Source organism: Dunckerocampus dactyliophorus, chromosome 7, assembly GCF_027744805.1.
Source record: "Dunckerocampus dactyliophorus isolate RoL2022-P2 chromosome 7, RoL_Ddac_1.1, whole genome shotgun sequence".
Classification (NCBI taxonomy): Eukaryota; Metazoa; Chordata; class Actinopteri; order Syngnathiformes; family Syngnathidae; genus Dunckerocampus; species Dunckerocampus dactyliophorus.
In genome coordinates this window covers 10263028-10286757 of record NC_072825.1, presented here as the reverse complement: position 1 = coordinate 10286757, position 23730 = coordinate 10263028, and the positions used below count along the sequence as shown (strand labels likewise).

At 39.6% G+C, this 23730-nt stretch overlaps 2 protein-coding genes across 2 annotated transcripts; both read left to right on the top strand.

The window, feature by feature from the left end:
• The first annotated feature begins 7955 nt into the window (after positions 1-7955).
• On the top strand, positions 7956-15114 carry popdc3 (popeye domain containing 3). The gene is made up of 3 exons (XM_054781754.1): positions 7956-8567; positions 11525-11638; positions 11914-15114. The coding sequence occupies exons 1-3, from the start codon at positions 8062-8064 to the stop codon at positions 12173-12175; spliced, it is 882 nt and encodes a 293-aa protein (XP_054637729.1). The 5' UTR covers positions 7956-8061; the 3' UTR covers positions 12176-15114.
• Positions 15115-15540: 426 nt separating this feature from the next.
• On the top strand, positions 15541-22920 carry bves (blood vessel epicardial substance). The gene is made up of 8 exons (XM_054781867.1): positions 15541-15689; positions 17227-17458; positions 17927-18051; positions 19337-19524; positions 20505-20613; positions 21065-21232; positions 21340-21481; positions 22618-22920. Exons 2-8 carry the CDS (start codon positions 17242-17244, stop codon positions 22746-22748), a joined length of 1080 nt encoding a protein of 359 aa, XP_054637842.1. The 5' UTR covers positions 15541-15689; positions 17227-17241; the 3' UTR covers positions 22749-22920.
• Positions 22921-23730: the final 810 nt, after the last annotated feature.

Genomic DNA, 23730 nt, shown 5'->3' with positions numbered 1-23730 from the left:
TTATTGCCGGGCCAAGTGTCCTGGTTTTTGGTAATCAAAATATGGTCACCCACCCTATAGTTCTGGTAAAAAGTTTTGGAACCCTAAACCAAAACAGCTCAACATTGTGCAGCGCTATGCAGTACCTGCTGGTGCTGGTATCGTCTAGTCACGGGTTCATCCACAGCAAGAGAAATCCAAACTATGCCAGAAGTACTTAGGGGGTGGGAAAAACACGATGATAAGCCTTAAAACATGAAGTGGCCAGCACAGTCTCCAGACTTAAACCCCATGGAGCTGTTTTAGGATGAAAGGGACAGAAGCGTGAAAGCAAAGCAACCTCCAAGTTCTGCACATTAACAGGACCTTCTGAAGCAGTTGGAAAACCTTTCCTGTGAATATTTGATTTCCGCTGTCAAAGGAATGTCACAAGTGTGTTCTGCCAAAAGGTGGCTACTTTGATGAGTCAAAAGTTTAGAATGCATTTTGGTGTATAATTTGATTCCAATATTTATTTTTAAACTTCTGCTGTGTATTTATTTCAATTAAAAGTAAAATGAAAGTAACATGAGACATTAAACTGCAAAATTTCAAAAACTGGACAAATTGTTTACCCGGTCAAGTTTTAAAACACAGCCTGAACACACTTGTAGTATTTTTTCTACAATGGAAATTCTGGAGACTATGATGGCCACTCCAGGGTTTCAAGCTTATCATCTTTATCTTGTTCTATTTGCCATCTATGTGCATCTGGCAATCGCTTTGATGATATTATTATTATATTTTGTGTCATGATCCTGTTTGTTTTGCTGTGCACAGTGCCCTGTTTGGAGTTCCTGTGCTTCAGTACTTCAGGCTTTTTGTTGATAAATGTAATTAATACATTTTTTTTATTTTTACATTCTTGTGTCTTTCTGCTTTGGGCTCCAATGATACTACTGAGCTACCTTGTGACATTTTGGGTCATGATCTTGCTGTAGGATGAACAGGGGTGGGCAACCTTTAAGCTAACCTTTAACCATTAAGAGCTATTTACCACTAACTTGAAGGTCTTAGTACATAGGTACATAGTGTCTTTATAGATGAAATTAATGAACTACAGCAGACCATTTGGTTTGCGTCCTTCGGAGGACCCAGATGCTGAATTTGGACAATCAACAGAAAAAGGACATTATGTATTTTTTATATTTGTAATGTAAAGTGCATATCCCTTTCAAGTGTATTTTCATCAGCTGATCTTTTTTGCCATCTAGTGGTTTACTGATGTAACTACATATGCAGTGCACTACAGCAGTGGTTCCCAACCTTTTTTGACCCACGGACCAGCTTGTGTTCCGATCTAATAGTGATCTAATTTATCTTATTTATTATGTATTGTGTAAAACTAAGACATGAATAACATCAAATTAAAAGCACAAAATGAATGACGACCCGCCATCCACCAGTTCAAATTCCAGCCAAGTTTTTCCAGAGAGATTATTACATCGCTGTTTGACGTGTGTGGTAAAAGGCAGTGCGCTAGCATGAATGAACTTGAGACAAATGTGCACATTAGCACTCAATAAGTCATCAAAACTTACCTTTATGCATTCCCACATAGTATCAGCATTTGACACCAAATACGAGGTGAAAGAAAAATGGTAAAAATACAGTAGTAGTCTATCTGTGCGGCATGAGATAAAGTTAGCACACGCACAATGGACATGTGTCAAGTGAGACGGATGTAACAGAGAGAATCTGGCCACTTTTCAAAATAAAACATTAAAAAAATGAAATAGTGGAAATTATTTTTTCTCTCTGTGTGGCCCGGTACCAAATGACCCGGGGGTTGGGGACCACTGCACTATAGTACTGTATATAGTTATCAAAGGACCCAAATACTGTATATACTTATTAAATATATATACTTACCTACATTTAAAATTTAAATATTAGTATTTGTTCCATATTACTATTTTGTTCTGTGAAATTCTCTATCTCTCTGTGAACCTTCTCAGGAGTGGCCGGTCAACCCAACCAAAATTACCCCAAGAGTGCAGTGACGACTCAAACAAGAGGTCACAAAAGACCCCACAACAAAATCCAAAGAACTGCAGGCCGCACTTGCCTCAGTTAAGGTCAGTGTTCATGACTCCACCATAAGAAAGACACTGGGCAAAAACGGCCAAGACATTCCAAGACAAAAACCATTGCTGAACAAAAAGAACACTAAAGCGCGTCTCAATTTTGCCAGAAAACATTGTGATGATCCACAAGACCTTTGGAAAAATACTCTGTGGTCTGATGAGACAAAAGTTGAACTTTTTGGAAGGTGTATGTCCCATTACATCTGGCGTAAATGTAACACCGCATTTCAGAAAAATAACATCATGTCAACAGTAAAATATGGTGGTGGTAGTGTGATGGTCTGGGGCTGTTTTGCTGCTTCAGGACATGGAAGACTTGCTGTGATAAATGGAACCATGATTTTTTTCTGTCTACCAAAAAATGTCCGGCCATCTGTTTGTGACCTCAAGCTGAAACCAGCTTGGGATCTGCAGCAGGACAATGATCCAAAACACCAAGACCACCTCTGAATGGCTGACGAAAAACTAAATGAAGACTTTGGAGCGGCCTAGTCAAAGTCCTGACCTGAATCCTATTGAGAAGTTGCGGCATGATCTCAAAAAGGCAGTTCATGCTGGAAAACCCTCCAATGTGGCTGAATTACAACAATTCTGCAAAGATGAGTGGGCTAAAATTTCTCCACAGCGCTGTAAGAGACTCATTGCAAGTTATCGCAAACGCTTCATTGCAGCTGTTGCTGCCTAATCGCTTTTTCACACAACGCCATGTAGGTTCTTTCTCCCTTAACAATAACAAGTTTCATTTAGTGTTCAGTTGTGTTGTCATTGACTAATATATACATTTGTTTGATGATCTGAAACATTTAAGTGTGACAAACATGCATGGATATAGAGGACATATATATATATATATTTATTTATTTATTTGTTTATTTATTTTTCATACTTTTCATAATGGAAAAACAAGCTGTGGATCATTTTTGCTCAAATGTCAAAGTTGGTGATGATATATTTGCAACCCGGGTGGTGTCAGGTGAACATGGACGCAAATACAAATTAAATATAAAAAACTACATTTTTAACGACTGCAACACAAGCCTGTGGTCGTGTACGGTTGGTGTCATTACATGAAACACACAAAAATAACTTGGATGTCGATGTAGCTAACAGGAGAAAAATGACATGAAGAAGACAGGAGATGGCCCAGCAGTGCAGTTTTTCTCTGCGGTTTTGAAGCTGGGCCCAGCAACAACAAGGGGCGACCATTAATGGAAGGGGTCAAGGGTGGGATCTTCTGAGTCTCAGGGGGAAGTAGCACTCCAGAACAGGCCACATTTATCCAGAGTAAGTGTCCTGGGGTAAATATAGAATCAAATAATCTAAGAATATTTATTGTTGGTGTTTTTGTCTTTTAACACTATTATTCTGAATACAACTGTATGGATAGCCAACTGTCTGTTGCTTAGAAATTGTTCCTGGAAATATGGAAGTATTCTGACCATTTAAGGTACACCGGTGTTGAAGCATGTTGTCCACTAGATGGCAGGAAAAATCAGCATTTCGTCAAGTAAGTCGAAGAGAAAAGTGTTACTCTGCTATTTTTAAATTTTCCGATTGTTTGAACAGGGACACTTGGAATCGTCCTAACCTTTCGCCTCTGACTGTCAGTGTTTACTTCAAAAGATTAAAATGCTACCCCTATCCCAGATCCAGATAAAAATGAAAAATAATAAATAAATAATAACAATGAATGGAATTGTATGTGGGCCGCATGGTGGTCTAGTGGTTAGCACGTTGGCCAACACAGGAACAGCCTGGAGATCGGGAAGATCTGGGTTTGATTCTCCCTTGGGCATTTCTGTGTGGAGTTTGCATGTTCGCCCCGTGTGTGCGTGAGTTTTCTCCGAGTACTCCGGTTTCCTCCCACATCCAAAAACATGCATGTTAGGTTAATTGGTGATTTTACAGCTGCACAAATGTCCAGCACTTCAGTGCATCAGCTCTGCAACAAGATATCCTTTGTTAGTAAACGCTGCTAAATATCTCAAGTATCTTGTGTTTTTCTTGTTTTTGTTGTCCCAAGATGTGCTGTGTCAGTCTGCTCATTTGTCACCACAATTGTCACTCGTCATCAGAGTGGTCAGTGCATATCACAATTTACAGTCGCTAACTTCTTTTCACACTTACATGCAGTAATAATGTAAGAATTTTACTTCAAATATTGCTTGTGTAGTTAATAAATGATTTATGATGATAGTTTGACCCCGGAACTGATTACTTCAATCGGCTCCCCTATTATGTATATTTATTGTATATTATTTTTTCACTTTATTTCCCATGAGAAATATTGATTGTTACATTCAAACAAATCAGCGTCAACCGACGTCCCAGATTGGATTGAGTCCTACTTTAGAGGTCAGCCTTTTACACCAAAGCTAATGTTCAAGATATCAGGCTGGGTGAAACAACGTCACTTGATGGCGCTTGAAGCACGTAATGAGTGTGGAGTGGGCTGTGTTGAGGTTACCATTTGGGTTGTCTTGGTTACATTCCATCTTGAGACCACCAAGTGGTCGCCATCCACTCAGCAAAGTCACCTTGTGTGTCTAAGGCTGCTATGACTCAATAATCAATGCGATCATCATAAACTTTGTTCTCCAGCTCCCACCCAGCATGTTTATTTTAGCCTGGTTTTAAAAGGTAGGCTGTCAACTGGGTTGATTCAAATGATAGCCTTTCCATAAAACATAAAAGGAAAAACACAGGTAGTACTGACGGTAGTTAAACATTTCATTTTGCTAGGTTCTTACTTGTAATTACAAAACGAGACAGCATACAGAGGAATTGAAACCGAAAAGAAGAATGCAGAAAAATTAAACGCAAATTAAAATCGTGTTTTTTTTTCAAGGAGCGAGTAATAGGTGTAAATATAATTTTTTATTGTTAAAATAAACGGATTTAAACCAAAAAATCTGAATCAGGCATCATACCCTGCAGTGTGAACATAGCCTTAGATGTGTCATTTAGTCGCAAACTGGATTTAGAATGTCTCCTAGCACAAAAACAACTTAAACATGTTGATGTTTGAGTACAAAGTGTGTTCGAAAATAGGAAGATGACTTGACAGGCAGGCAGGCACCTTTTCAGTTCTTTTTTGCTCCACGGACCTTTACAAAAAGGCTTTCTCGTTCCCTTTCCCTTGAGCAGTTCTGTTATCAGAAAGAAGACTCACGGGAAATCTCGAATAAATGTCAAATTTCACGTCTGCTCTTTTCCTTTTATGCTGGAAGAATAAAAGAATGGTGAAGCTGCTTTTGTTGTTTTGCTTTAGGTTGAACCCGTCGTCTGTACTTTTCTTTGATTTTTCCACACAGGGTGCAAGAGACACAAATGTTCTCCACTGAGGAAAATTAGAGTGGGAAAGTATTTTCTTTTCAAAGTTGTTCTTGATTCCGAAAGATAGAGTTCATTCATTCTTTCATTTACTATCACTTACCCTGTTCAGGGTCATGGGTGAACTGGGTTTTATCCCAGCTGACTTGGACAAGAGATGTAGGACACCTGGACTGATTGCTAGTCAGTTCCAGGGCACATACTATATAGACAAACATTCACACTTAACCTAACATGCATGGTTTATGGACTGTGGGAGGAAAATGGAGTACAGGGAGAACATGAAAACAGGTCCAAGCTGAGATTTGAACCCAGAACCTCCGGGCTGTTTCCAAGCCATTACTGCAAAGTTACTCACTTATCATTGACTGGAATAGAGGGGATCGTCTGGCTTTGGCAAATGAATTGGAGCACCTCAAAGTGAGAGTCGCCATTAGAAAAAACAAATCAGCTAAGCTATGTTATCACGCTAGGCTCTGATTAAACGAAAGGTGTAATTTATGGCTGAAGTGTCACTGACAGCTGGCATCTGTGAGAAGGAAGTCTGCTGGCATTGCAATCCTGCCAAAAAAGCTAATGTTTGGAGATGGCTTTAAAAAAGAGCTGTGGAGGATAGTTCCAGAACTTGCAGAAAATAAAGACGGATGTTTGTATTTGGATTGTGCTGTGAGGACAATTGTGTGTGACAGAAGGCATGGGCTGACATATAGTGATATTGGCATTTCATCCAAAACCTGCTTACTGAACAGGAGCTGCACAGCAGACACTTCATTAGGTTTACCTGCACACTGCAGTAATTCAATAAGGGGTCTGTTGTAAAATACTGCCTTTACAGAGGTAATAATTGAATCTATTGATATCTATAATATAATATTTTCAATTTTATCTGCAGTACATTCAACAGTGTACATTCAAATGACCTGGAAACTACAATCCCCATAATCGTGTACTGTTTACAAATAGCAGTGTAAATCCAAAGCATAATAATTTGGTATATTGTCACAATCTTCATACATCTCTTGTATTCTACCCCATATTGTGACCAATGAGGGTAACACTACTTTGTTAACGGCACTTTACATGCATCCAGAGTGACCAGAGTGGAGATGTGCTATAAATAGTTGGTTTTAGGTGTCTGGTGATATCTGGGGAGATAAATCCCTCAGCTTCATGCATCCTGTCAAACGTGTGCACACACACCTGATAAACATACACAACCCTCAAGAATTCTGATATGTTCCGTTAACGTTGGTATACATAACCCCAAATCTGAAATGCGATGCCCTAAACTTCTTTTGCGCTACACTGTCATTAACCCCACGTCTGAAAAAGGGGGTCAGACCCAGTGAGAGTTTTCCTGCGCGAGCGTCATACCATCTGCTGAGAGAATATGACATGCGCCAAAGGGGTTCTCTGTCCTTCGATGTTGCTCTAGATATTTCTCCTCCACTGACTCCCATTTCAATGGCCAAAGTCACCTTGATCAACTGCAGTGGAGGAACGCTGCAATTGTAGTCCTCACACATCACTCAGAATGATAAAGTACTTACTTGCCACTTCTTGCTGGTAATCGTTTTGTAATACGCAATTCAGTTATTCCTTGTTTTTCCTTGTTTGTCTCACAAAGTAGCAGAAAATTCCATAACTTAGCTCAGCAACTTTGGAAAGAAATTTGACTCCAGTTTAACGATAATGCATTTGTAAACACTATTTGAATCAACTTCTTTGAATGAACAAAAATGGCATGAATTTTGAATAGAATATACAATTTAACTATGACCCCCTCTATCCTGAATGTGGTACTATTCTGCTTTTTTCAGGGACTTTTAAAATGACATTGGATCCCAGTGGGGCACTATAATAAGTTTCTTTTAATAAAATACTCCATAAATCATGTTCTGTACAGGGCAAATCTGCATTCTTCTCCCCTTGGCCAAAACGCTCGCATTCCGCAGCCTGCCAACCATCTGCACACTGGGCCAGTTGGACCACATCTCTCTGCTCCTGTTACTAGCATTTAGGAAAAGTGCTCTGACGGCATCCAGAACTGTTAAGACCTGTCCCCATGGTGCGTCGCAGTCAAACAGTTTTCTTGCCAATGCTGTAATTGCACTGAACACTGCCAAATTGCCAAAACCTAACATGCAATGAATTTCACATTTCTTATACTGCACCTTACTGGAGTCCGAATTACTTTTTAGTGAGTGAGTTTTTATTATTATTATTTGATATACCGTACTTTTATATTTTCAAATACTTTTTTACAATAAAATTTTGTTGTATCTGTTACAATGACAATAAAGTCATTCTTCTTCTTTCAGTTTTTGAATTTAACTACTGAAATAATAATATTTACTTAACATGAATGAACTTTTCAATGGTATTCAAATTTGAGATGCACGTGTAAATACTGTGTCAACAGTGAGACTCTCATAACTGTACTTTTATTTTTACAACTTTAACCTACGTATTTCCGGTCTGACCGTGTCTAAACTTCGGGCAGTTAGCACGGTCAGGTGTCTCGACTGCGTGGGTTTCTCTATCTGTTAAACTGTACTACTCGGGCTGGACCTGTCTTGACTACAGGTGGAATGTGCTCGTAGTAATTATCATTTCTAAAAATATGGAGCCTCCAGACTTCGAAAGTATGAACTTCACTGTGAAGCTCGTTGAGAGCACATATCCTGTATGTGACAAATGGAAAGAAGGCTCCGAGGGTTCCGTGTATCACCTCGCCCACATCTTTCTCTTTCTCGGCTTCATGGGTGGTAGCGGATTTTATGGACAGCTTTATTTGTTCACTTTCCTGACTCTGGGCTTCTTCTGTGCCACTCTCTGGGCTTGGACGGACCCCTGCACCACTGACGCGTTCCTGTGGTGTTTCGCGCTCTTCGCGGTGTGCTTGGGGCAGGTTCTCCTTGCTGCTTACAGACTCCAGAGAGTGTCTTTTAAAAGGGACTTCCAGGAGCTTTACAACTGCCTGTTTAAAAAGCTTGGGGTCTCACTTTCACAATTTGGGAAAATTGTCGCTTGCTGTGACGGAGACATCCACACCATAGAGAAGGACCACTGTTTCGCCATCGAGGGGAAGACGGCCATTGACAAGCTGTCATTGCTCCTGTCTGGCAGGTGACTACATCGATGATGTGATGGTGGAGCATGTTTGTACATTTAATATATAGTAGTTATATATACATATATATATATAATGTATAATATATATAGTTTGTATTTAATATATAGTAGCTGAAGTGATATTTGTGAGCACACTTTCAATTTAATTACGGTAAAATGGCACTTGTAATAGTTTAGTTTTGGTTGTATTGATTAACATGTCATTGCAATCACTCCTTGACAGTGGCATTTCACAGATATAAAGCAGTAGTTTCAGCAGTAGTTACTGCGAAAGTGGCTCAACAAACCCAGGCTTTGTGCTCAAGATGCAGCTCAACAAAACAAAAAAGTTCCCCAAACAAAGTTAAACGGTACTGCAACGGTGGTTAGCACCTTACTTTGTCAGGTCCGGTTCTCGGTTTTGTGCAAAGTACACGTTCTCATAAAATGGGGCGTTTGACGTCATATTATTCTTTTTCCGCTCAAAAACCAAGCCATCCCAGCTGGTGTATTTTACACAGGATGAGCAAGTAATTGTTCTGGAGCTTTATGAGGAGCTCAAAAGATGGTCCCTTCCAAAAGCAACACTGTCACGGCCAATAGAGCGAGGGAGGACCGCTGGCAGAATAATGCTGAGCATGTAAATGTAAAAGTTAAAATTGCGCCACTTTGACATATTAGCACTTATCCATTTAAAAAATGAATAAAATTGAGCTATCTGTCTTTGAAATATGTTTATATTGTTTTCATGTTTTACTGCTCTGAATTATAAAATGCTACTAATACTAATACCACCAGGGGCAGTGTTGACATGTTTTGTGGCGACGTTTTGCTTTGTGACCATTTTTTCCTTTTTGTTAGAATAAAGAAGTGTTTTGTTGCAGTTCATTGATGCCTCAGAGTTCTTATTCCTCCAGCAAATATTGTAACGTAAGAAGACTAACGGGCTGAGTACTCACGCAAGGACGTATACGTCTGCTAACATTGGCTGAGTTAATATTTCACATTGCTTTTTAGTCCTGATGCTCGGCTCCAAAAGTGAGCAAAGGGAGCGTAGTCCCTTGGCTGAAAATCGATGTCTTTTTATAGAAAATCCCATCGTAGTGCTGCCCGAATTATTCTTGCTCGCACATCCACAGGGTTCTCAATAAATGGTGATTCTATTTCTGAATGAGAAACACAATGAAACAGCGGCGCTTTCATAGCCGGTTTTAAACTGAAACTCCTAACATAACCTGCTTGTGACCAGGTTATGAGTTTAGCCCACGTTACCATGGTGATATAGCAGCTTATGGCGACAGAGCCACCTTCATTGTACAGGCAAGCCCGGCTTTACACTCCTTGCTAACCCACTAAACTAGCTTTGCAGTTTACCCCCTTTGTCTTTCCCATTGTTTTGAGTATTGGTTGATCCAATGTGTCATCAAACAAATCATTAGTCAGCTGTAGTCAGTCATGCTCACTAACGAACACTTATCCCTGTCCTGTGTCTAAATGGCTGGCAACACAATGAGTACACCTCGCAGTGAACATGTTCATTGTCCTCAAGGTGTCAATATGTTGTGTAATCGCAATTTATACTGTATCTAGCACGGCCTTAATCCTCTTGGGCATGGAAGTCACCAGAGCTGCACAGGTTGTTAGTGAAGTCCTCTTCCATTCCTACATTATGACATCAAATGCTGGTGGATGTTAGACACCTTCCGCTCCCCACATTCCTTTTGAGGATGCCTCAGAGGTGCTCAGGTCTGGAGGAGACATACTTGGCTTCTCCATCACCTTCATATTCAGCTTCCTTGGCAAGGCAGTCATTTTGAAGGTATGTTTGGGGTCATTGTCATGTTGGAAAACTGCCATGCGGCCCAGTTTCTGGAGGGAAACTGCTTCAGAATGTCACAGTTCAAGTTTCCCCCATGAACCACATTGCTCAAGTGCCAGTAGCACTCATGCAGCCCCACGACCATAACGCTACCACCACTGTGCCTGACTGTAGGCGAGGCACAAATGATCTTGGTACTCATTTTGTTGCCATTTAGACGATGATGGATGTGTTGACTCATTTTCAGGGGATAGTATACTGCGATACAAACAGTGCACTAACTAGTAAATCCAAGTTTAATTCATTTAATCAAACAATCTTGTTTTTAAAAGTCAAAGTTTGGTGCACACCAGAATTTTTATGATAGCGTTCACACTTGACCAAACTCTAGAAGAGCAAACGCACAATAGTTTATTCTAACTGAAGTAAACGTGACCAAACAAAGTGTGAGCATGTCCTCAGTGGGAACCCACACTGCCTGCACGGAAGTCAGTGCAATAAACCACTCCATCATCAGTGACCACTTTGTCCTAGGGTCGGCAACCTTTATGAGAGAAAGCCAATTTGCCAACCTTTTCACAAAAAAAATAGTCTGGAGTCGCAAAACATAACACAGCCTAAAAACGTTTGATTGTTTTAATCTTTTTCAAATGTTTCCTGTTGCAACGGCAGAATACAACGAACAGAAGTGCATTGTGCATGTGTAACAGATAAATCTCACGCCTTCATTGTTACACAGTGACTTGACATTTTTAACCGCGCCGGCAAATGCTGCTCGACTTAACTCTCAATTATGCCCATTTCCTCGTGATTCCGCATTTAACAGGAGATTTAGTTTTTATTGGCCAATTCCTAAAATCATAGGGACTTACATGTCCCACCAAACGCAGGCAGGCACCCACCAGCTCCCCATCCCTTCCTCACACTCATAAAATCAGAACATAAAGTCAGAACTCAGCCAGGATGCATTCATGGTCTTAGAGACTTAGTCAGATATTTCAAACTCTTTTCAAAGATGTGGACTTTCCCCACTCCAGTGTTAAAAAAAAATCTGAGCTCGTTGAAGGGAGCCACAGCAATAAGACGGAAGAGCCACATGCGGATCTGAGATGAATGTCATTTTTCTCAGCGCTCTTTTTTTTTTGTCCTACAGAATCCGAGTGACAGTTCAGGATGAGTTTCTGCACTACATCTATCCCTTGCAGTTTTTGGATTCACCAGAATGGGACTCACTCAGGCCATCAGAGGAGGGTGTATTCCAGGTCACCTCATATCGCTACACTTGTGAAAAAAAAAGATGTTGCATCAACTCAAGTCATCAACTCACTCACATACTTACTGAATATCTTCTCAAGTTTGAACTGCTTACTTTTTCCTATTTTTTTTTAGGTTCATATAGAAATATAATGAAATATTTGTTTTCAAACTTTGAAGCTTTTTTTTCCCCCCAAGACATTACAACAGACACAAGATTTGCTAAATCCTTCTAACACATGTTATGATCACATCTATTTATTTTGTGCTTTCCTCTCTTTAGGTCACCCTGTCTGCTGATAACCCGTGTACATATGTGTCATGGAGGAGGAAGAAACTCTATCTTCTTTTTGCCAAACACCGCTACATAGCCAGGATCTTTGCCCTGGTTGTGCGGAATGATATTGCAGAGAAGCTCTACTCCCTTAACGACAAGGCATTCGACTGCTCCGGACACCGCTATGATCTCCGCTTACCGAGTTACTGTCACATGCCACGGACTGAATTAGAAACGACAGATGCCCCCTCAAAAGTCCCAGTGCAGGAATGATTGCTTGGCCACACAAATACTGCTGCAGGCCTGACACACCTTCACATTTTCAGACTGCGATGAGGATTTTTAGCAGTTTCATTGCAGTAATGTTTTTCTAAACACTGCACATAGGGACATGCAAGCTGCATATAATGTAGGTGTCTGGAATATATTGGTCAAAACTAGAGGTGGGCCGATATTTGAGCCGACATTCATTCACAGCAACGTTGCCAGAAGTTGTGGCGTGTAGATGACTGGGACGTTTATTACAGTTTTAAGAAGTCTGCTGCCTTAAAGGTCATCTTAAATTCTTAAACACACATCAAGTGGGGAAATAGCACATATTTGTTACATAAAATACATATAAATGTCGTAGATTAGTCAATTAGTTTTCAAAATAATAAACTTTAAAGACCCTATTCTCTGTAGCCCCTCAAGCTGTGACGCCAAAGCAGCAAGGCTTCCTGCAAGGACGCCTGTCGACATATTGTTTTCTGTGTAATCGCCTCTAAACCTAACGAGAGTGAGCACATTTTTTGGAAGTTTGGAGAAAATGCCAAGACTTTGTGTTGCAGGAGTACCAGTAATGGCACGGCTCACGGTGTTCATCTTTTTAATTGGTCGAAAGACGAAAAAGTTACGAAGAGCTGTACAAAATAAGGTGCCATCAAAATGGTCATTGGTGCATCGGTGCATTCCAACGATGATTGCGTCGAGGAAGTTTGCAGTGTTGAGTGCTGGGATACAAACATATCGGCGCTAGTGAGCTGCTTAAAAGATTTTCTCCTCTCCACCGCTTCTGCATGCATGCAAGGGTTGCCCTGCTCATTGGCTGTTACCCGGGACAAGACTCTGCATGTAACCAATCAGATGGTGCTGTGGGTGAGACAATGTTGGAGACAGAATTGCAGACAGAGAGGTTCGCATCTGAGCCAAAATAACCCAGTTTTAAATTGATCTCTTATCGGCCGTCAGATTAAAAAAAAAAGGCTGATTCCGATATGTGTCAAAATGTCGAGTATCGGCCGATAATCACTATTGTAACCTGCAGGATGGTAATGGTTTAGTCTATTTCAACTGTGTTACATTGAAGTACATCACGTTTACACTTTCGCAAGTCAACATGTACAAAAAGGAGCAGGAAAAAGCAGAGCTCATTTAATCCTACCCTTTCTTCGTGGCTCAGCAGGTACTGATAGTTGTTCACTTCCTGTGTTTAACATGTACCAGGTTGCCGTTATCTCAACTGGTGGGTCACGGAGAAGGTCATGGTGTCTTTTAAAAAAAAAAAATGTGTAAAGACCCAATGCCCGTGAACGCATTTTGCATCTTGTGCTATTCGCTTGCTATGCCTCCACGGGGGTGTGTGTGTGCCATGTTTATGGGCGACTTGGTCAAGCTTCAGCGGGAGGGGAAAGACACCGAATGTGGACTTAATGCGCCATCTGTCCGACACACAGCTAGATAGCCGGATATGTGCTGGAGAAGAGTGCTGCATAAAACAAAAGCTCACGTTGTGTTGCGTGGGGAAATCCTGCCCACAATGCAAACAATACTCCGTTATACCAGAGTTATACTCCGGAGCGATTTCTAATTTTTTTTTCACACTGGCAGCCATGAGAGGGCGCTCTAGGCTTGTGTGCCGGTATCTGCTACTCCGATCGCTCCTGTACCACTGAAAATGTACAATGTAAACATCGGCTGATAAAGACAACTGAGAAAGACAGAACAAAAATGCCCCCAAAAAGAAAATCATATTCTGCAGACTACAAGTTGCAAGTACTGCAACAGCCTTTTTACATTTCAAATTAAAATAAATAAATCAAATGTTTTAAATAAGATATTTGTGACGTTTACGTAAAAAAAAAGTTCAGTAATTTGGGTCGCTGCTTGTTATTGAAGGGTGATGGTTGGTCCCGCAGCCAAACCAGCTGAGAACCACTGGTCGAAAGAGTGTGAAATAGTAAAGTCAGTGGATTTTGTAGGTAGCTTGTTCAGTAATAAAACAATAATTGTAAGAGTAAAGTTTGACAAACATTTTATAATAATAAATAAGTACGGGAGTTACAACTGACAGAAACATAAAATGAATCATTCAAAATATTTAAAGCCAGTGCACCATCAAAATGATTTTACAGCTCTATTTTATCATGAGAATTATGTTTCAGGCTTAAAAGTCTTGAAACTGTCACAAGTTAGCCCTTTATATGCGGAGAGAGTAATATGGGGAGAGAAATGATATGTATAATTTAGCTGGGAGAGCAAGATAGACAAACAGGTTTCCTTTCATTGATGATGCCTCTGCCACAACACTATTTCTATATATTTTTCATATCATGATTGTCTTCACTAAGGAGATCATGTTTGATTTGTTTGTGGGATTGAGAAAAAAACATATGCACAGTACACTTGTTTAAATATTTAATTCATCCCGACTAACTTGAAAGGTGATCTTGAAAATTGCTCAAACTTGACCTTGGAAAGCGGTGTGTAACGCCAATAAGTCGGTCACACATTTAACAGTGAACTTAATGTTTGTTAACAAAATATGACAAAAGAATTGAAATGTCAGCAAGACTTCTAAACTTGGCAGACACAAACACTGAATAACATTTAACGTTCCAAAAGTGTTATTAATTGTTGCATTTGGTTTTACCTGTATTGTTGGTTATACGCATTTAAATGTGTTGGTAAACATAATTTAATTTATCTACTTGTTCGGGCATGGAACCTGTAAATATGGTCATATTTTGTGTTTTAGTAATGTAATCACATGACGCTGTGTGTGTTTTGTGTAACTCTTCATCATATAAATGATAATATAACGTAGATTTGTACAAGCATAATAGCAATCAGTGGATAATATTGTGTTCTTCTATGCAGTGTTTTATATTTCATGTGAAAATATTACAATTTAAGTTAAGAAAATCTGAAATGTAATTGCTGAATAAATACATAACATGTGTTGGTATACAATAAACTGAGTTTTACTATTTATTAATCATTATTTTTTATTTAACGTCCAAACACAGCAATGATCCAAAAACACCATAAGACAAAATCAAGGGGAAATGCACATTAAAAATGCTCTTAAATCACATAAATACTGCAAGATCATGAACACATGTATGCAAAATAAATATGCTGCAAATAACGAAAAATTAAACACAAACCCCAGTGTATGTCTTTATTATGTTGAGGGCATGATGTATATTTTCCTTGTTGAAAAAGTCAACACATTTTTCAACTGCAGGAGAACTGAAACTGAAGAAACAAAAAGATAACTTGGAAGTGTGTTCTTGCTCCCCCCGCTGGAGGCCGCAGTCACTGCAAACGTGCTACTTCTCAATCCCAGTCCATTTTAGTCAGTGCTTGTCAAGCCCGTGGAATGTGCGACGCACATTGTGCAGCCCTCTGTCTGGCTGAGGGTCCAGGCTGTTCCGCCAGTAGCTGACTGTTCTCACTCTTTCAAGGAAGCCGTTCCTCTATCTTTGGTGCTCGCTCACTTATTCCATTGGCTGTCGCTGAATCGGTAAGTTACAATGCCTTTTGTTCTTGGTGTTAAATCGGAAAGTTGTAGGTGTGAGAAATCCCTCAACTGAGAGTGAGCATGTGTGCATCTATTTTTGTCAGCACCCGCCTGCACTGCATCACACATAGACGAAATCGTTTAGTCTATTGTTTATCTTGGGGAGTGTTTTCTGTTGGGAGAAATTTACAAAATGCAATATTTGATTTTGGTTAGAGTTTATATAGAAATGTCCGTCAAAATAGTGAGTTATTGTCTGACAGAATAATGCACCATGCAAATGCACTAAAGGAACATACAGTACGTGTACTGTAAGTACATTTGAAATAATGTATATTAAAATAAATATGACAAAAAAAAGTTAGCCATAATGTAATTTACTGTTTATGCTTGGTTAATAAATCCATTCAAAAGTGAAAGTTTGCAACATTTTTGTTATATATTCAATTTCAATTTTCTGAAAAAGAGCAGGACAAAATCTCCTGCAAAAACAAATGAGTTCTATTTTCCTGAAATAGCTTTTGGAAGTTTGTTTTAAAAGCACCAATTTTGATTTTTAGGTTTTAGTTTGTGCCCCATGAGTGTGAATGAAGTTGCCCGTCCAATTAGCTTTACTGGTAGACTAGAAAAAATATATACCAAATTTGTCGCATTAGTCTTTTGCTATTAATTTCTCGGGTAATTGGTCAGTATCAAACACATGTCCTGTCCATGTAACTAGAAGAATGTCAGCATAAGCGATTTTCGGAAAAGGGAAGACAATTCAAACCACAAGCCTTAAATCGGGCGAATGTTGAAAACAAGCAAGCAGTCCGAGACCAGCATATGTCATGAATAATTAAAAAAAACATAAGACTAATGTGACAAACTTGGCCTAGTTTGAAAGCTAACACTTAGCCCTTCATACGATAAAAGTATCATTCCTCTGCCACTAAAACTCACTCAACAAGCAGCAGTTACACTTAACCAATAGCATAGATATCTACCTTTTCATTTTGGCAGTCAGCATCGAAGTCTCCTATTTACTTTGATACCAAGATCGTCCATGTAGACCTTGTAGAGGCAGAGAAAAACATTATTTTGGATATGTCTTCTTCAAGTAAAATGGTCCAACAGTGAAGTGGGTAATGCCATATACTAGTCTTGAAGTGTTTACTTAATTTTGACATTTGCCTCTTTAAGTGTCTGTGGCTTGAATTGTCTCCTTGGTTTTGGTTGGGCTTTTAGCTGGTGTTCTTCTGGTCACCTAGATGTATAGCAAGTGTTTATGATACAAGCATCGCTTAGCTGTTACCACAGCAACACAGACAGAGCCCAGCTGCCCCCACCCAGTACAAGGGACTGGAGGTTTTGAGGTTAAAGAAGGAAATAATTTGTTGGATTTAAACAGTTGTTTATTGCCTATTCTTAACTCACCAAACATCTGCCTTCTAAATGTTATTGGCATAGACATCCACTGTGATAATGATGCTCCATTTTTCAGCCCTGAGCAATTCATCTTCTACTGACATGCTGGTAATCTTTGCCCTCCTCTCCAAAGTGACCCTGCTGCAGGATGTCCTCGACCCCCCTCCTTTTCACCACCCTGCCCCCCTTTCACTCAGTCAGCCCGGGATTCCCATCAATGGGGCCCAACACCACCACTTGCCAAGAGTGGGAGCAGACCCACCATCTTCTCTTCCATGTGGGGAACTTGTCCCTGCTGCTGGGCCTGCTCATCCCCACCACGCTTAGTCTGCATATGATCCTGCTGCGCCTTCTTCTGGTGACAGGTCTGTTTGGAATGCCAGATGCTGATGACACTGACTGTTACCACTTGACATCTGGAATACCGTAGCTGCCGTTGTGTTATTTATTTGCATAATGATGGGGGTGCCCTTGCGTAAAGTTTCAGAAACGAGAAAATGGTGAATGGAAAAAGCATTTACAACATGTTTATCTTCCACTTGGAATCAGACAGGAGACAGGAAGCAGCAAGATTCATGGGAAACAGGGTTGTAAATTCAAAGTAGTATTTATTTATACAGCCTTTTTTTAGGCACGTCTCAGAGGGACTGACAGAGAAGCAAGAGGAAAAGAATGAAAAGCCACAATATATTGGACACAAATACAATGTTACGTTTGAAGTCGTGAAAGTCACTTTAGGTTCATAGATGTGCGGTTTGTAATAGTTTTGGAATGAAATGTCTTCTGTTTCTGAGCTGCTAATATGTACTGTCATCTTTCTCACACCCTGACAGGGTGTGGCCTCTTCATTGCATGGGCAACACTGTACAGATGTAACATGGATGTGATGGTTTGGAACGTGGTTTTCCTGGTGGTCAACTTCATGCACTTGATGTTCCTCTTGTACAAACGCAGGCCGGTGAGTTCTACATCTCTGTCAGGGTGTGTTTTGGTCCGGTTAAAACAATTTTTTCCACGAGTACGGTTAATTTGATCAAGTGTGAACGCAATCCACCGAACCCTAGACCCGTCCGCATGTACGTGGACTTTGGTGTGGTGTGCCTCACTTGAGTGTGATTCAGGCTGAACAAATGCACCAAAACACCTGATATGATGCCACCAAATGCGACCATCCATTGATCGCTCAACCCCTCTATCAGGTTTTGAGATCTAACCTATGTCCCTTTACTCTGTGTCACTCTTATCTCAACCCATCCGGCCGACACAGACTGTCGCCCCACAGAGCCTGTGTTCTGTTCAAGGTTTCTTCCCTAGAGGGAGTTTTTCCTTGTCTCCATCACCAAGTGCTTGCTCATGTGGTGTTCAGGTGCTTCTCTTAATGTATGAGGAGCATGGTTCTAGACCTGCTCCATGTGCAAAGTGCATTGACATAACTTTTGGTTCTGATCACAAAAAAAAACAGTTAAATATAAGACCCGATGCGTAAATACAGTATTTAAACATACCTGGCTCTTTTCAACAAAGGGGACGTTTTATTGCAGTTTGATGAAGTCACGAAAGGCGTCATCACCGTCTCACTCCGGGAACTCTCTTTGTTACAGCTGGTAAAAATTCCACCATAGAAACAGAAGTACTATGAGAGTATGTAACCCGGAAGACGACATGTTTTGGAGTTTCGTCGCACAACGTACACATCACATACGCCGTCCAATCGAGTCACAAGTTCATGCATATGCTTAACTGAGTGTTATTTGGTCTGCTGATTAAAAAAGTGTGACCCTAACCACACTGAAGTGTGCACCACGTATCCTATTTTCATGTTTTGGTCTCTACCCAGGTACCAGACTACAAGTGTGAATGCAAACCTGGGCACTTAACAGACAAATGGGTGTCGGGGAGGGAAGTGTGTGTTTATTTATGCTGAGACTTAACTGAGGCTACTGGCTACATGGCTTTGCGTTGTCAGAGGAAGAAGGTCACATGGTCTCCTGGGTTTGGTTCTGCTTTATGGTAATGTGATGCAAGTTTGATCAAATAGAAGGGTACCTCTGGGGGATTTAGTGTAACAAGCCAAAAGCAAACTGACAGAATCAGAGCAGGACTTCATAATACACAAGCCCTGTCCTCCTCATCTTTTTTTTCCCATTTTCATGTGTCGTCACACAGACCAGCTGTGATTTTTTCATATTTTTCAGTAATAGCTTGTTGTGCAAAGAATAAATTGAGATTGTTTGCTCTGTCAGATTAAAATTGACAGGGAACTGAGGTCAGTGTACAAGCGGATGTTTGAGCCCCTACATGTGAACGAGGCTCTGTTCCAGAGGCTCACAGGCCAGTTCTGCACCATCCAGACGCTCAAGAAAGGGCAAGCCTATGCTGCAGAGGACAAGACCTCTGTGGATGAACGACTCAGCATTCTGCTCAAAGGAAAGTATGTACTGTTTAATGTTACCTGTTGGTAGACAGATGATGTAAACTGCACTGAGCTGCAAGGGGCGCCGATATTTTCAAATCAGTAATAATAGCACTACAAATAATTAGTCTAATTGTTTTCTGGACATTACGCTTGGAAAGAGTGTACTAATAACGAGGACAAGTTGCTTGCAGTCTGAATTACATGCTTCTTACATTCTTCTAACTTCAAAAAGTTAACATTAGTAAGTTCAAACACATAACAATAATACATACAATAGTGCAGCTCGGTGTTTTGATGGACATGAAGGGATGATACATGCAAATCTGTATAAATCTGAATGGTTGGTGCCTTCGTCATTGCAACAAAAGATACGCGTGTCTGTTACCATCCATCCATTTTCTATGCCACTTATCCAAATTAGGGTTGCGGGGTCATGCTGGAGGCTATCCCAGCTGACTTCGGGCGACAGGCGGGGTACACCCTGGACTGGTCGCGTGTCTGTTACAAAACAGCAAAATATGTATAATATATATGAGAATGTGAATGATTGTTTGTCTACATGTGCCCTGTGATTGGCTGGCGACCAGTCCAGGGTGTACCCCGCCTGTCGCCTGAAGTCAGCTGGGATAGACTCCAGCAAGCCCCCGCGACCCTAATGAGGAGAGGCGGCATAGAAAATCGATGGATATATAAATGTATATATGATATACTGTATATAATATATATCCGAGTATACAGTTTCCCTAAAGTTTGGACACATAATACGCACACATTTAATTAAATATTTATATTTAATGTTTTTATTTTTATTTTTAAATATTGAAATGTCTAATGTATATTATGTCTGTCTATTATATGTCCAGACTTTACGGACACCCAGTACAGTACGTACAGTATAGTAAGGAGAAACTTAAAAGGGAGAAGCTCAGTACACACTTGTAATTCGGACTTGTTTTTTTAGGATTCTTTCTGAATTCTGGTGTTTTTTGCAACAGGATGAAAGTGTCCTACCGAGGCCATTTCCTTCACAACATCTATACCAATGCATTCATTGACTCCCCAGAATTTAGGTCCACTGTCATGCACAGAGGCGAGAAGTTCCAGGTAAGAAAAAAATGATGCATGATGAAATCATTCAAAACACTCTTTGCCATCATTGCAATAGGTGCCTAAGGAATCGAAACCATTAACCTTATTCACCAATTCACCAAACCAAAACTAATTTGAAAGAATGTTCATAAAATATCTAGGCTTTGATTTAAAAAAAAAAATCGAATCAATAATCCCACACAGAATGTTCTTTAGAAATATGCTTAATAAAAGAACATTAAAACAAATAAACAGGCATATAAACACATTGCAATGAAGGAATCAGCCTATTTTATGTCCAGAAGCCACTAAACATGATCTCAATTGTTTCTCAAACGCTTAAAAATTACTTGTACTGAACTGTTAGCACAATGACCCTCATTAACTATCTGTTTCCTACCGTTGGAGTGCAAATGAGTTAAACCTTTCATTTGACATGTCTCTGTTTTTCTAATGTGACTGATAGGTAACCATTATGGCAGAGGAGAACTGTAAGATCCTGTGTTGGTCTCGAGAGAGACTCACCTACTTTCTGGAGTCCAACACGTTTCTTAATGAAGTGTTCAGGTACCTCATTGGAAAAGACATCACCAACAAGCTCTATTCCCTCAATGACCCCACACTCAGTGACAAGGTGGGTGAAACAACATTGTAGTAACAAAAAAAAAAACATGTTTGTTCGTTTGATTGTGTATATGTGTGATATGAACTCGTTGAAATGATTATGATGATGGGTCTCAGGCAGTGAAGAAGATGGATCGCCAGCCCAGCCTCTGCTCTCAGCTATCAATGATGCAAATGAGGAACAGCATGGCCAGCACTAGTGATAGTGATGATGTCCTTAATCAAATCCTGAGAGGAGGATCTGCTGGCTCTTCTCTCCGTAAGTCACACGATCAAACTTGATTTACATAGTACCAATTCACAACATTAGCTTTATATATATATATAGTTATATTAATTATATCAAGGCACTTTACACTTTGGTGAAGAAAAAACTCCTTCAACTAAGACTCAGCATGAGGTGGCCATCTGCCTCGACCAGTTGGGTTGCGATCGACTTACAAAACACAATCGAATAGAGAGAGAGCAGATGGACGGACTAGTACTCCCTCCAACAAGAAAGTAACGGGACAGAGAGCATGAGCGGGAGAAAAAATGATTGGTGGAAACAATATTGTGTGTAACAACACTGCTTTTAATTGTATTCCTACTACTAAAAGTAAACAGCATTAGAGGGCTAATGGCATTGATGTTGGCTGCACCTTTTAAAGCCGGAGTGGGGAGGGAGAAAGTGGGAGGGAAGTTAATGACGTACATGGCAGTTTATGAATGTGAAGAGGTAGACATAGTGGAAAGAGGAGCTCGGTGAAGCATGACAGCACTACGGGCAGTCTAGGTCAATGGCAGCATAACAAAAACATGAACAAACATGAGCTTGAGAAAGCCTTGATTATATAAGCTTTATCAAAAAGAAAAGTTGAAGTCAACTTGAAAAAAAAAATACAATACTCTTTAACACTGTCTTAACTTGAATGCCAAGAGTGTCGTGTTCAGGGAGTTGTATTTATTAAGGTGCAGTGTATCACCTGCAATAATACCTTAAGTATGCGTTTTACTGACAAGACATTTAACCACCCAACATTGAGACCACTGGAAAGTGTGTGCTAAATATTCCCACATGCACATTTACATTGTTACATGTGAGTATAAAGTACAGTACTGACAAACCAATGTAAAATCGTGGAAAAACTAGATACTTTTAATAAAAATAATACTCTTGTTCAATCTGCTTTTATCTAAAAAACACACCTGAATCGTTTTGCTCAGCAATTCAGAATTAGTGAACCAGAAAATCCTGGAATTAATTGTTGCCCTTCAAAATGCTTTTCGCCCTGAAGAGTAGCTCCTCTCTGTTTGGCACAAAAGCTCTTAATGTTGCAATATGGAAACAGGCTGTGTTAATGGAGTCACATCAAGGGCTTTTCATTTCTGTGCTGTTGTCTCCACCTACTGTAGAAAAATCACCTGGTGTCAGGACCTCCTCAAAGATGAAGCCAATTGAGGAAGGCATGGAGGATGATGTTTTTGTTGAGTCTCCCCTCTCCAAGCCATGCCGCCTGTCCAGCACCTCCACCGAGGAAGTATAACCTGGGGAAAATACACTGGCCGAAACAAAACAACTAGTATCCAAGGTGATACTATATATGATCAAAGTCAACAAATAAGAATAAATGAAATAGTTGAGATCATATGCTTTGTGATATACTGTACTTGTAGCGTGTGGAAATGTTTACAAAATTGTCACAATTCTATAATGAAAGGTGTTCATTTTGTCACATTTGTTTTTTTTGTGTGTCTCTGTCACTACTACTGAAATGATAAAATATGTTTGGTGAGGAAATATAAAGTTTTGGGCAATGCATGTTCAAAATAAACCATTACAATTAAAATTACTTCAAATCTTAATCACGATTACTTTTGACAGTATTCCCTTTACAATTTCAAATATTTCTTGTAAATCTCAAATTAAACATTAACGTAACCAAATTAAAATGTAAAACCAAAGCAATTTCACGCTGCATTAATTCCGTTTGTTATAGAAAGACAAAATACCCTCAGAGTCCAAAACTTGTTTTTCAATTTTTGCTCTAGTTTTTTAAAGTTTGTTCCAAATATTTTAAATATTTGCTCTAAATAATATGACTGTATTCCCGTAATATTTCGACTTTATTATTGTAATATTATAGATTTTTCCCAACCAAACGTTACATAAAGTTGCAGTGTTAGTTTTTTTTCTTTGCTCATTATTTTACAGATTTTAAAAATAACATGTTTTTTTCAAAATGTATATTTCAAATTTATGCTTCTAAAATTACTTTCTTTTCCCTCATATTACTACGATACTCTCATTAAATGTTGACTTTTTCTTGCAAGATTACAACTCTTATGTCCTAATATTATGACTTTATTTTTCAAGTATTTGAAGTTTTTATCGTAAAATTACTGATTTTTCCATTTTTGCCGTTTTGAAAAAAAAAAGTTTTCTGGTTAATTGTCAATTATTAGAACGTGCAGCTGGCTGCCAACCCCAAGGACTCTCCTGGGTTACATATCTTATTACCTGGAATA

Excerpts from the sequence above, each read along its gene's own strand:
- popdc3 (XM_054781754.1), top strand. The coding sequence starts at position 8,062 with ATGGAGCCTCCAGACTTCGAAAGTATGAACTTCACTGTGAAGCTCGTT. Across the intron at positions 8,568-11,524 it reads TCATTGCTCCTGTCTGGCAG|AATCCGAGTGACAGTTCAGG; the intron begins GTGACTACATCG and ends TTTGTCCTACAG. Across the intron at positions 11,639-11,913 it reads GAGGGTGTATTCCAGGTCAC|CCTGTCTGCTGATAACCCGT; the intron begins CTCATATCGCTA and ends TCTTTAGGTCAC.
- bves (XM_054781867.1), top strand. The coding sequence starts at position 17,242 with ATGTCCTCGACCCCCCTCCTTTTCACCACCCTGCCCCCCTTTCACTCA. Across the intron at positions 18,052-19,336 it reads TCTTGTACAAACGCAGGCCG|ATTAAAATTGACAGGGAACT; the intron begins GTGAGTTCTACA and ends TTGCTCTGTCAG. Across the intron at positions 20,614-21,064 it reads ACAGAGGCGAGAAGTTCCAG|GTAACCATTATGGCAGAGGA; the intron begins GTAAGAAAAAAA and ends TGTGACTGATAG.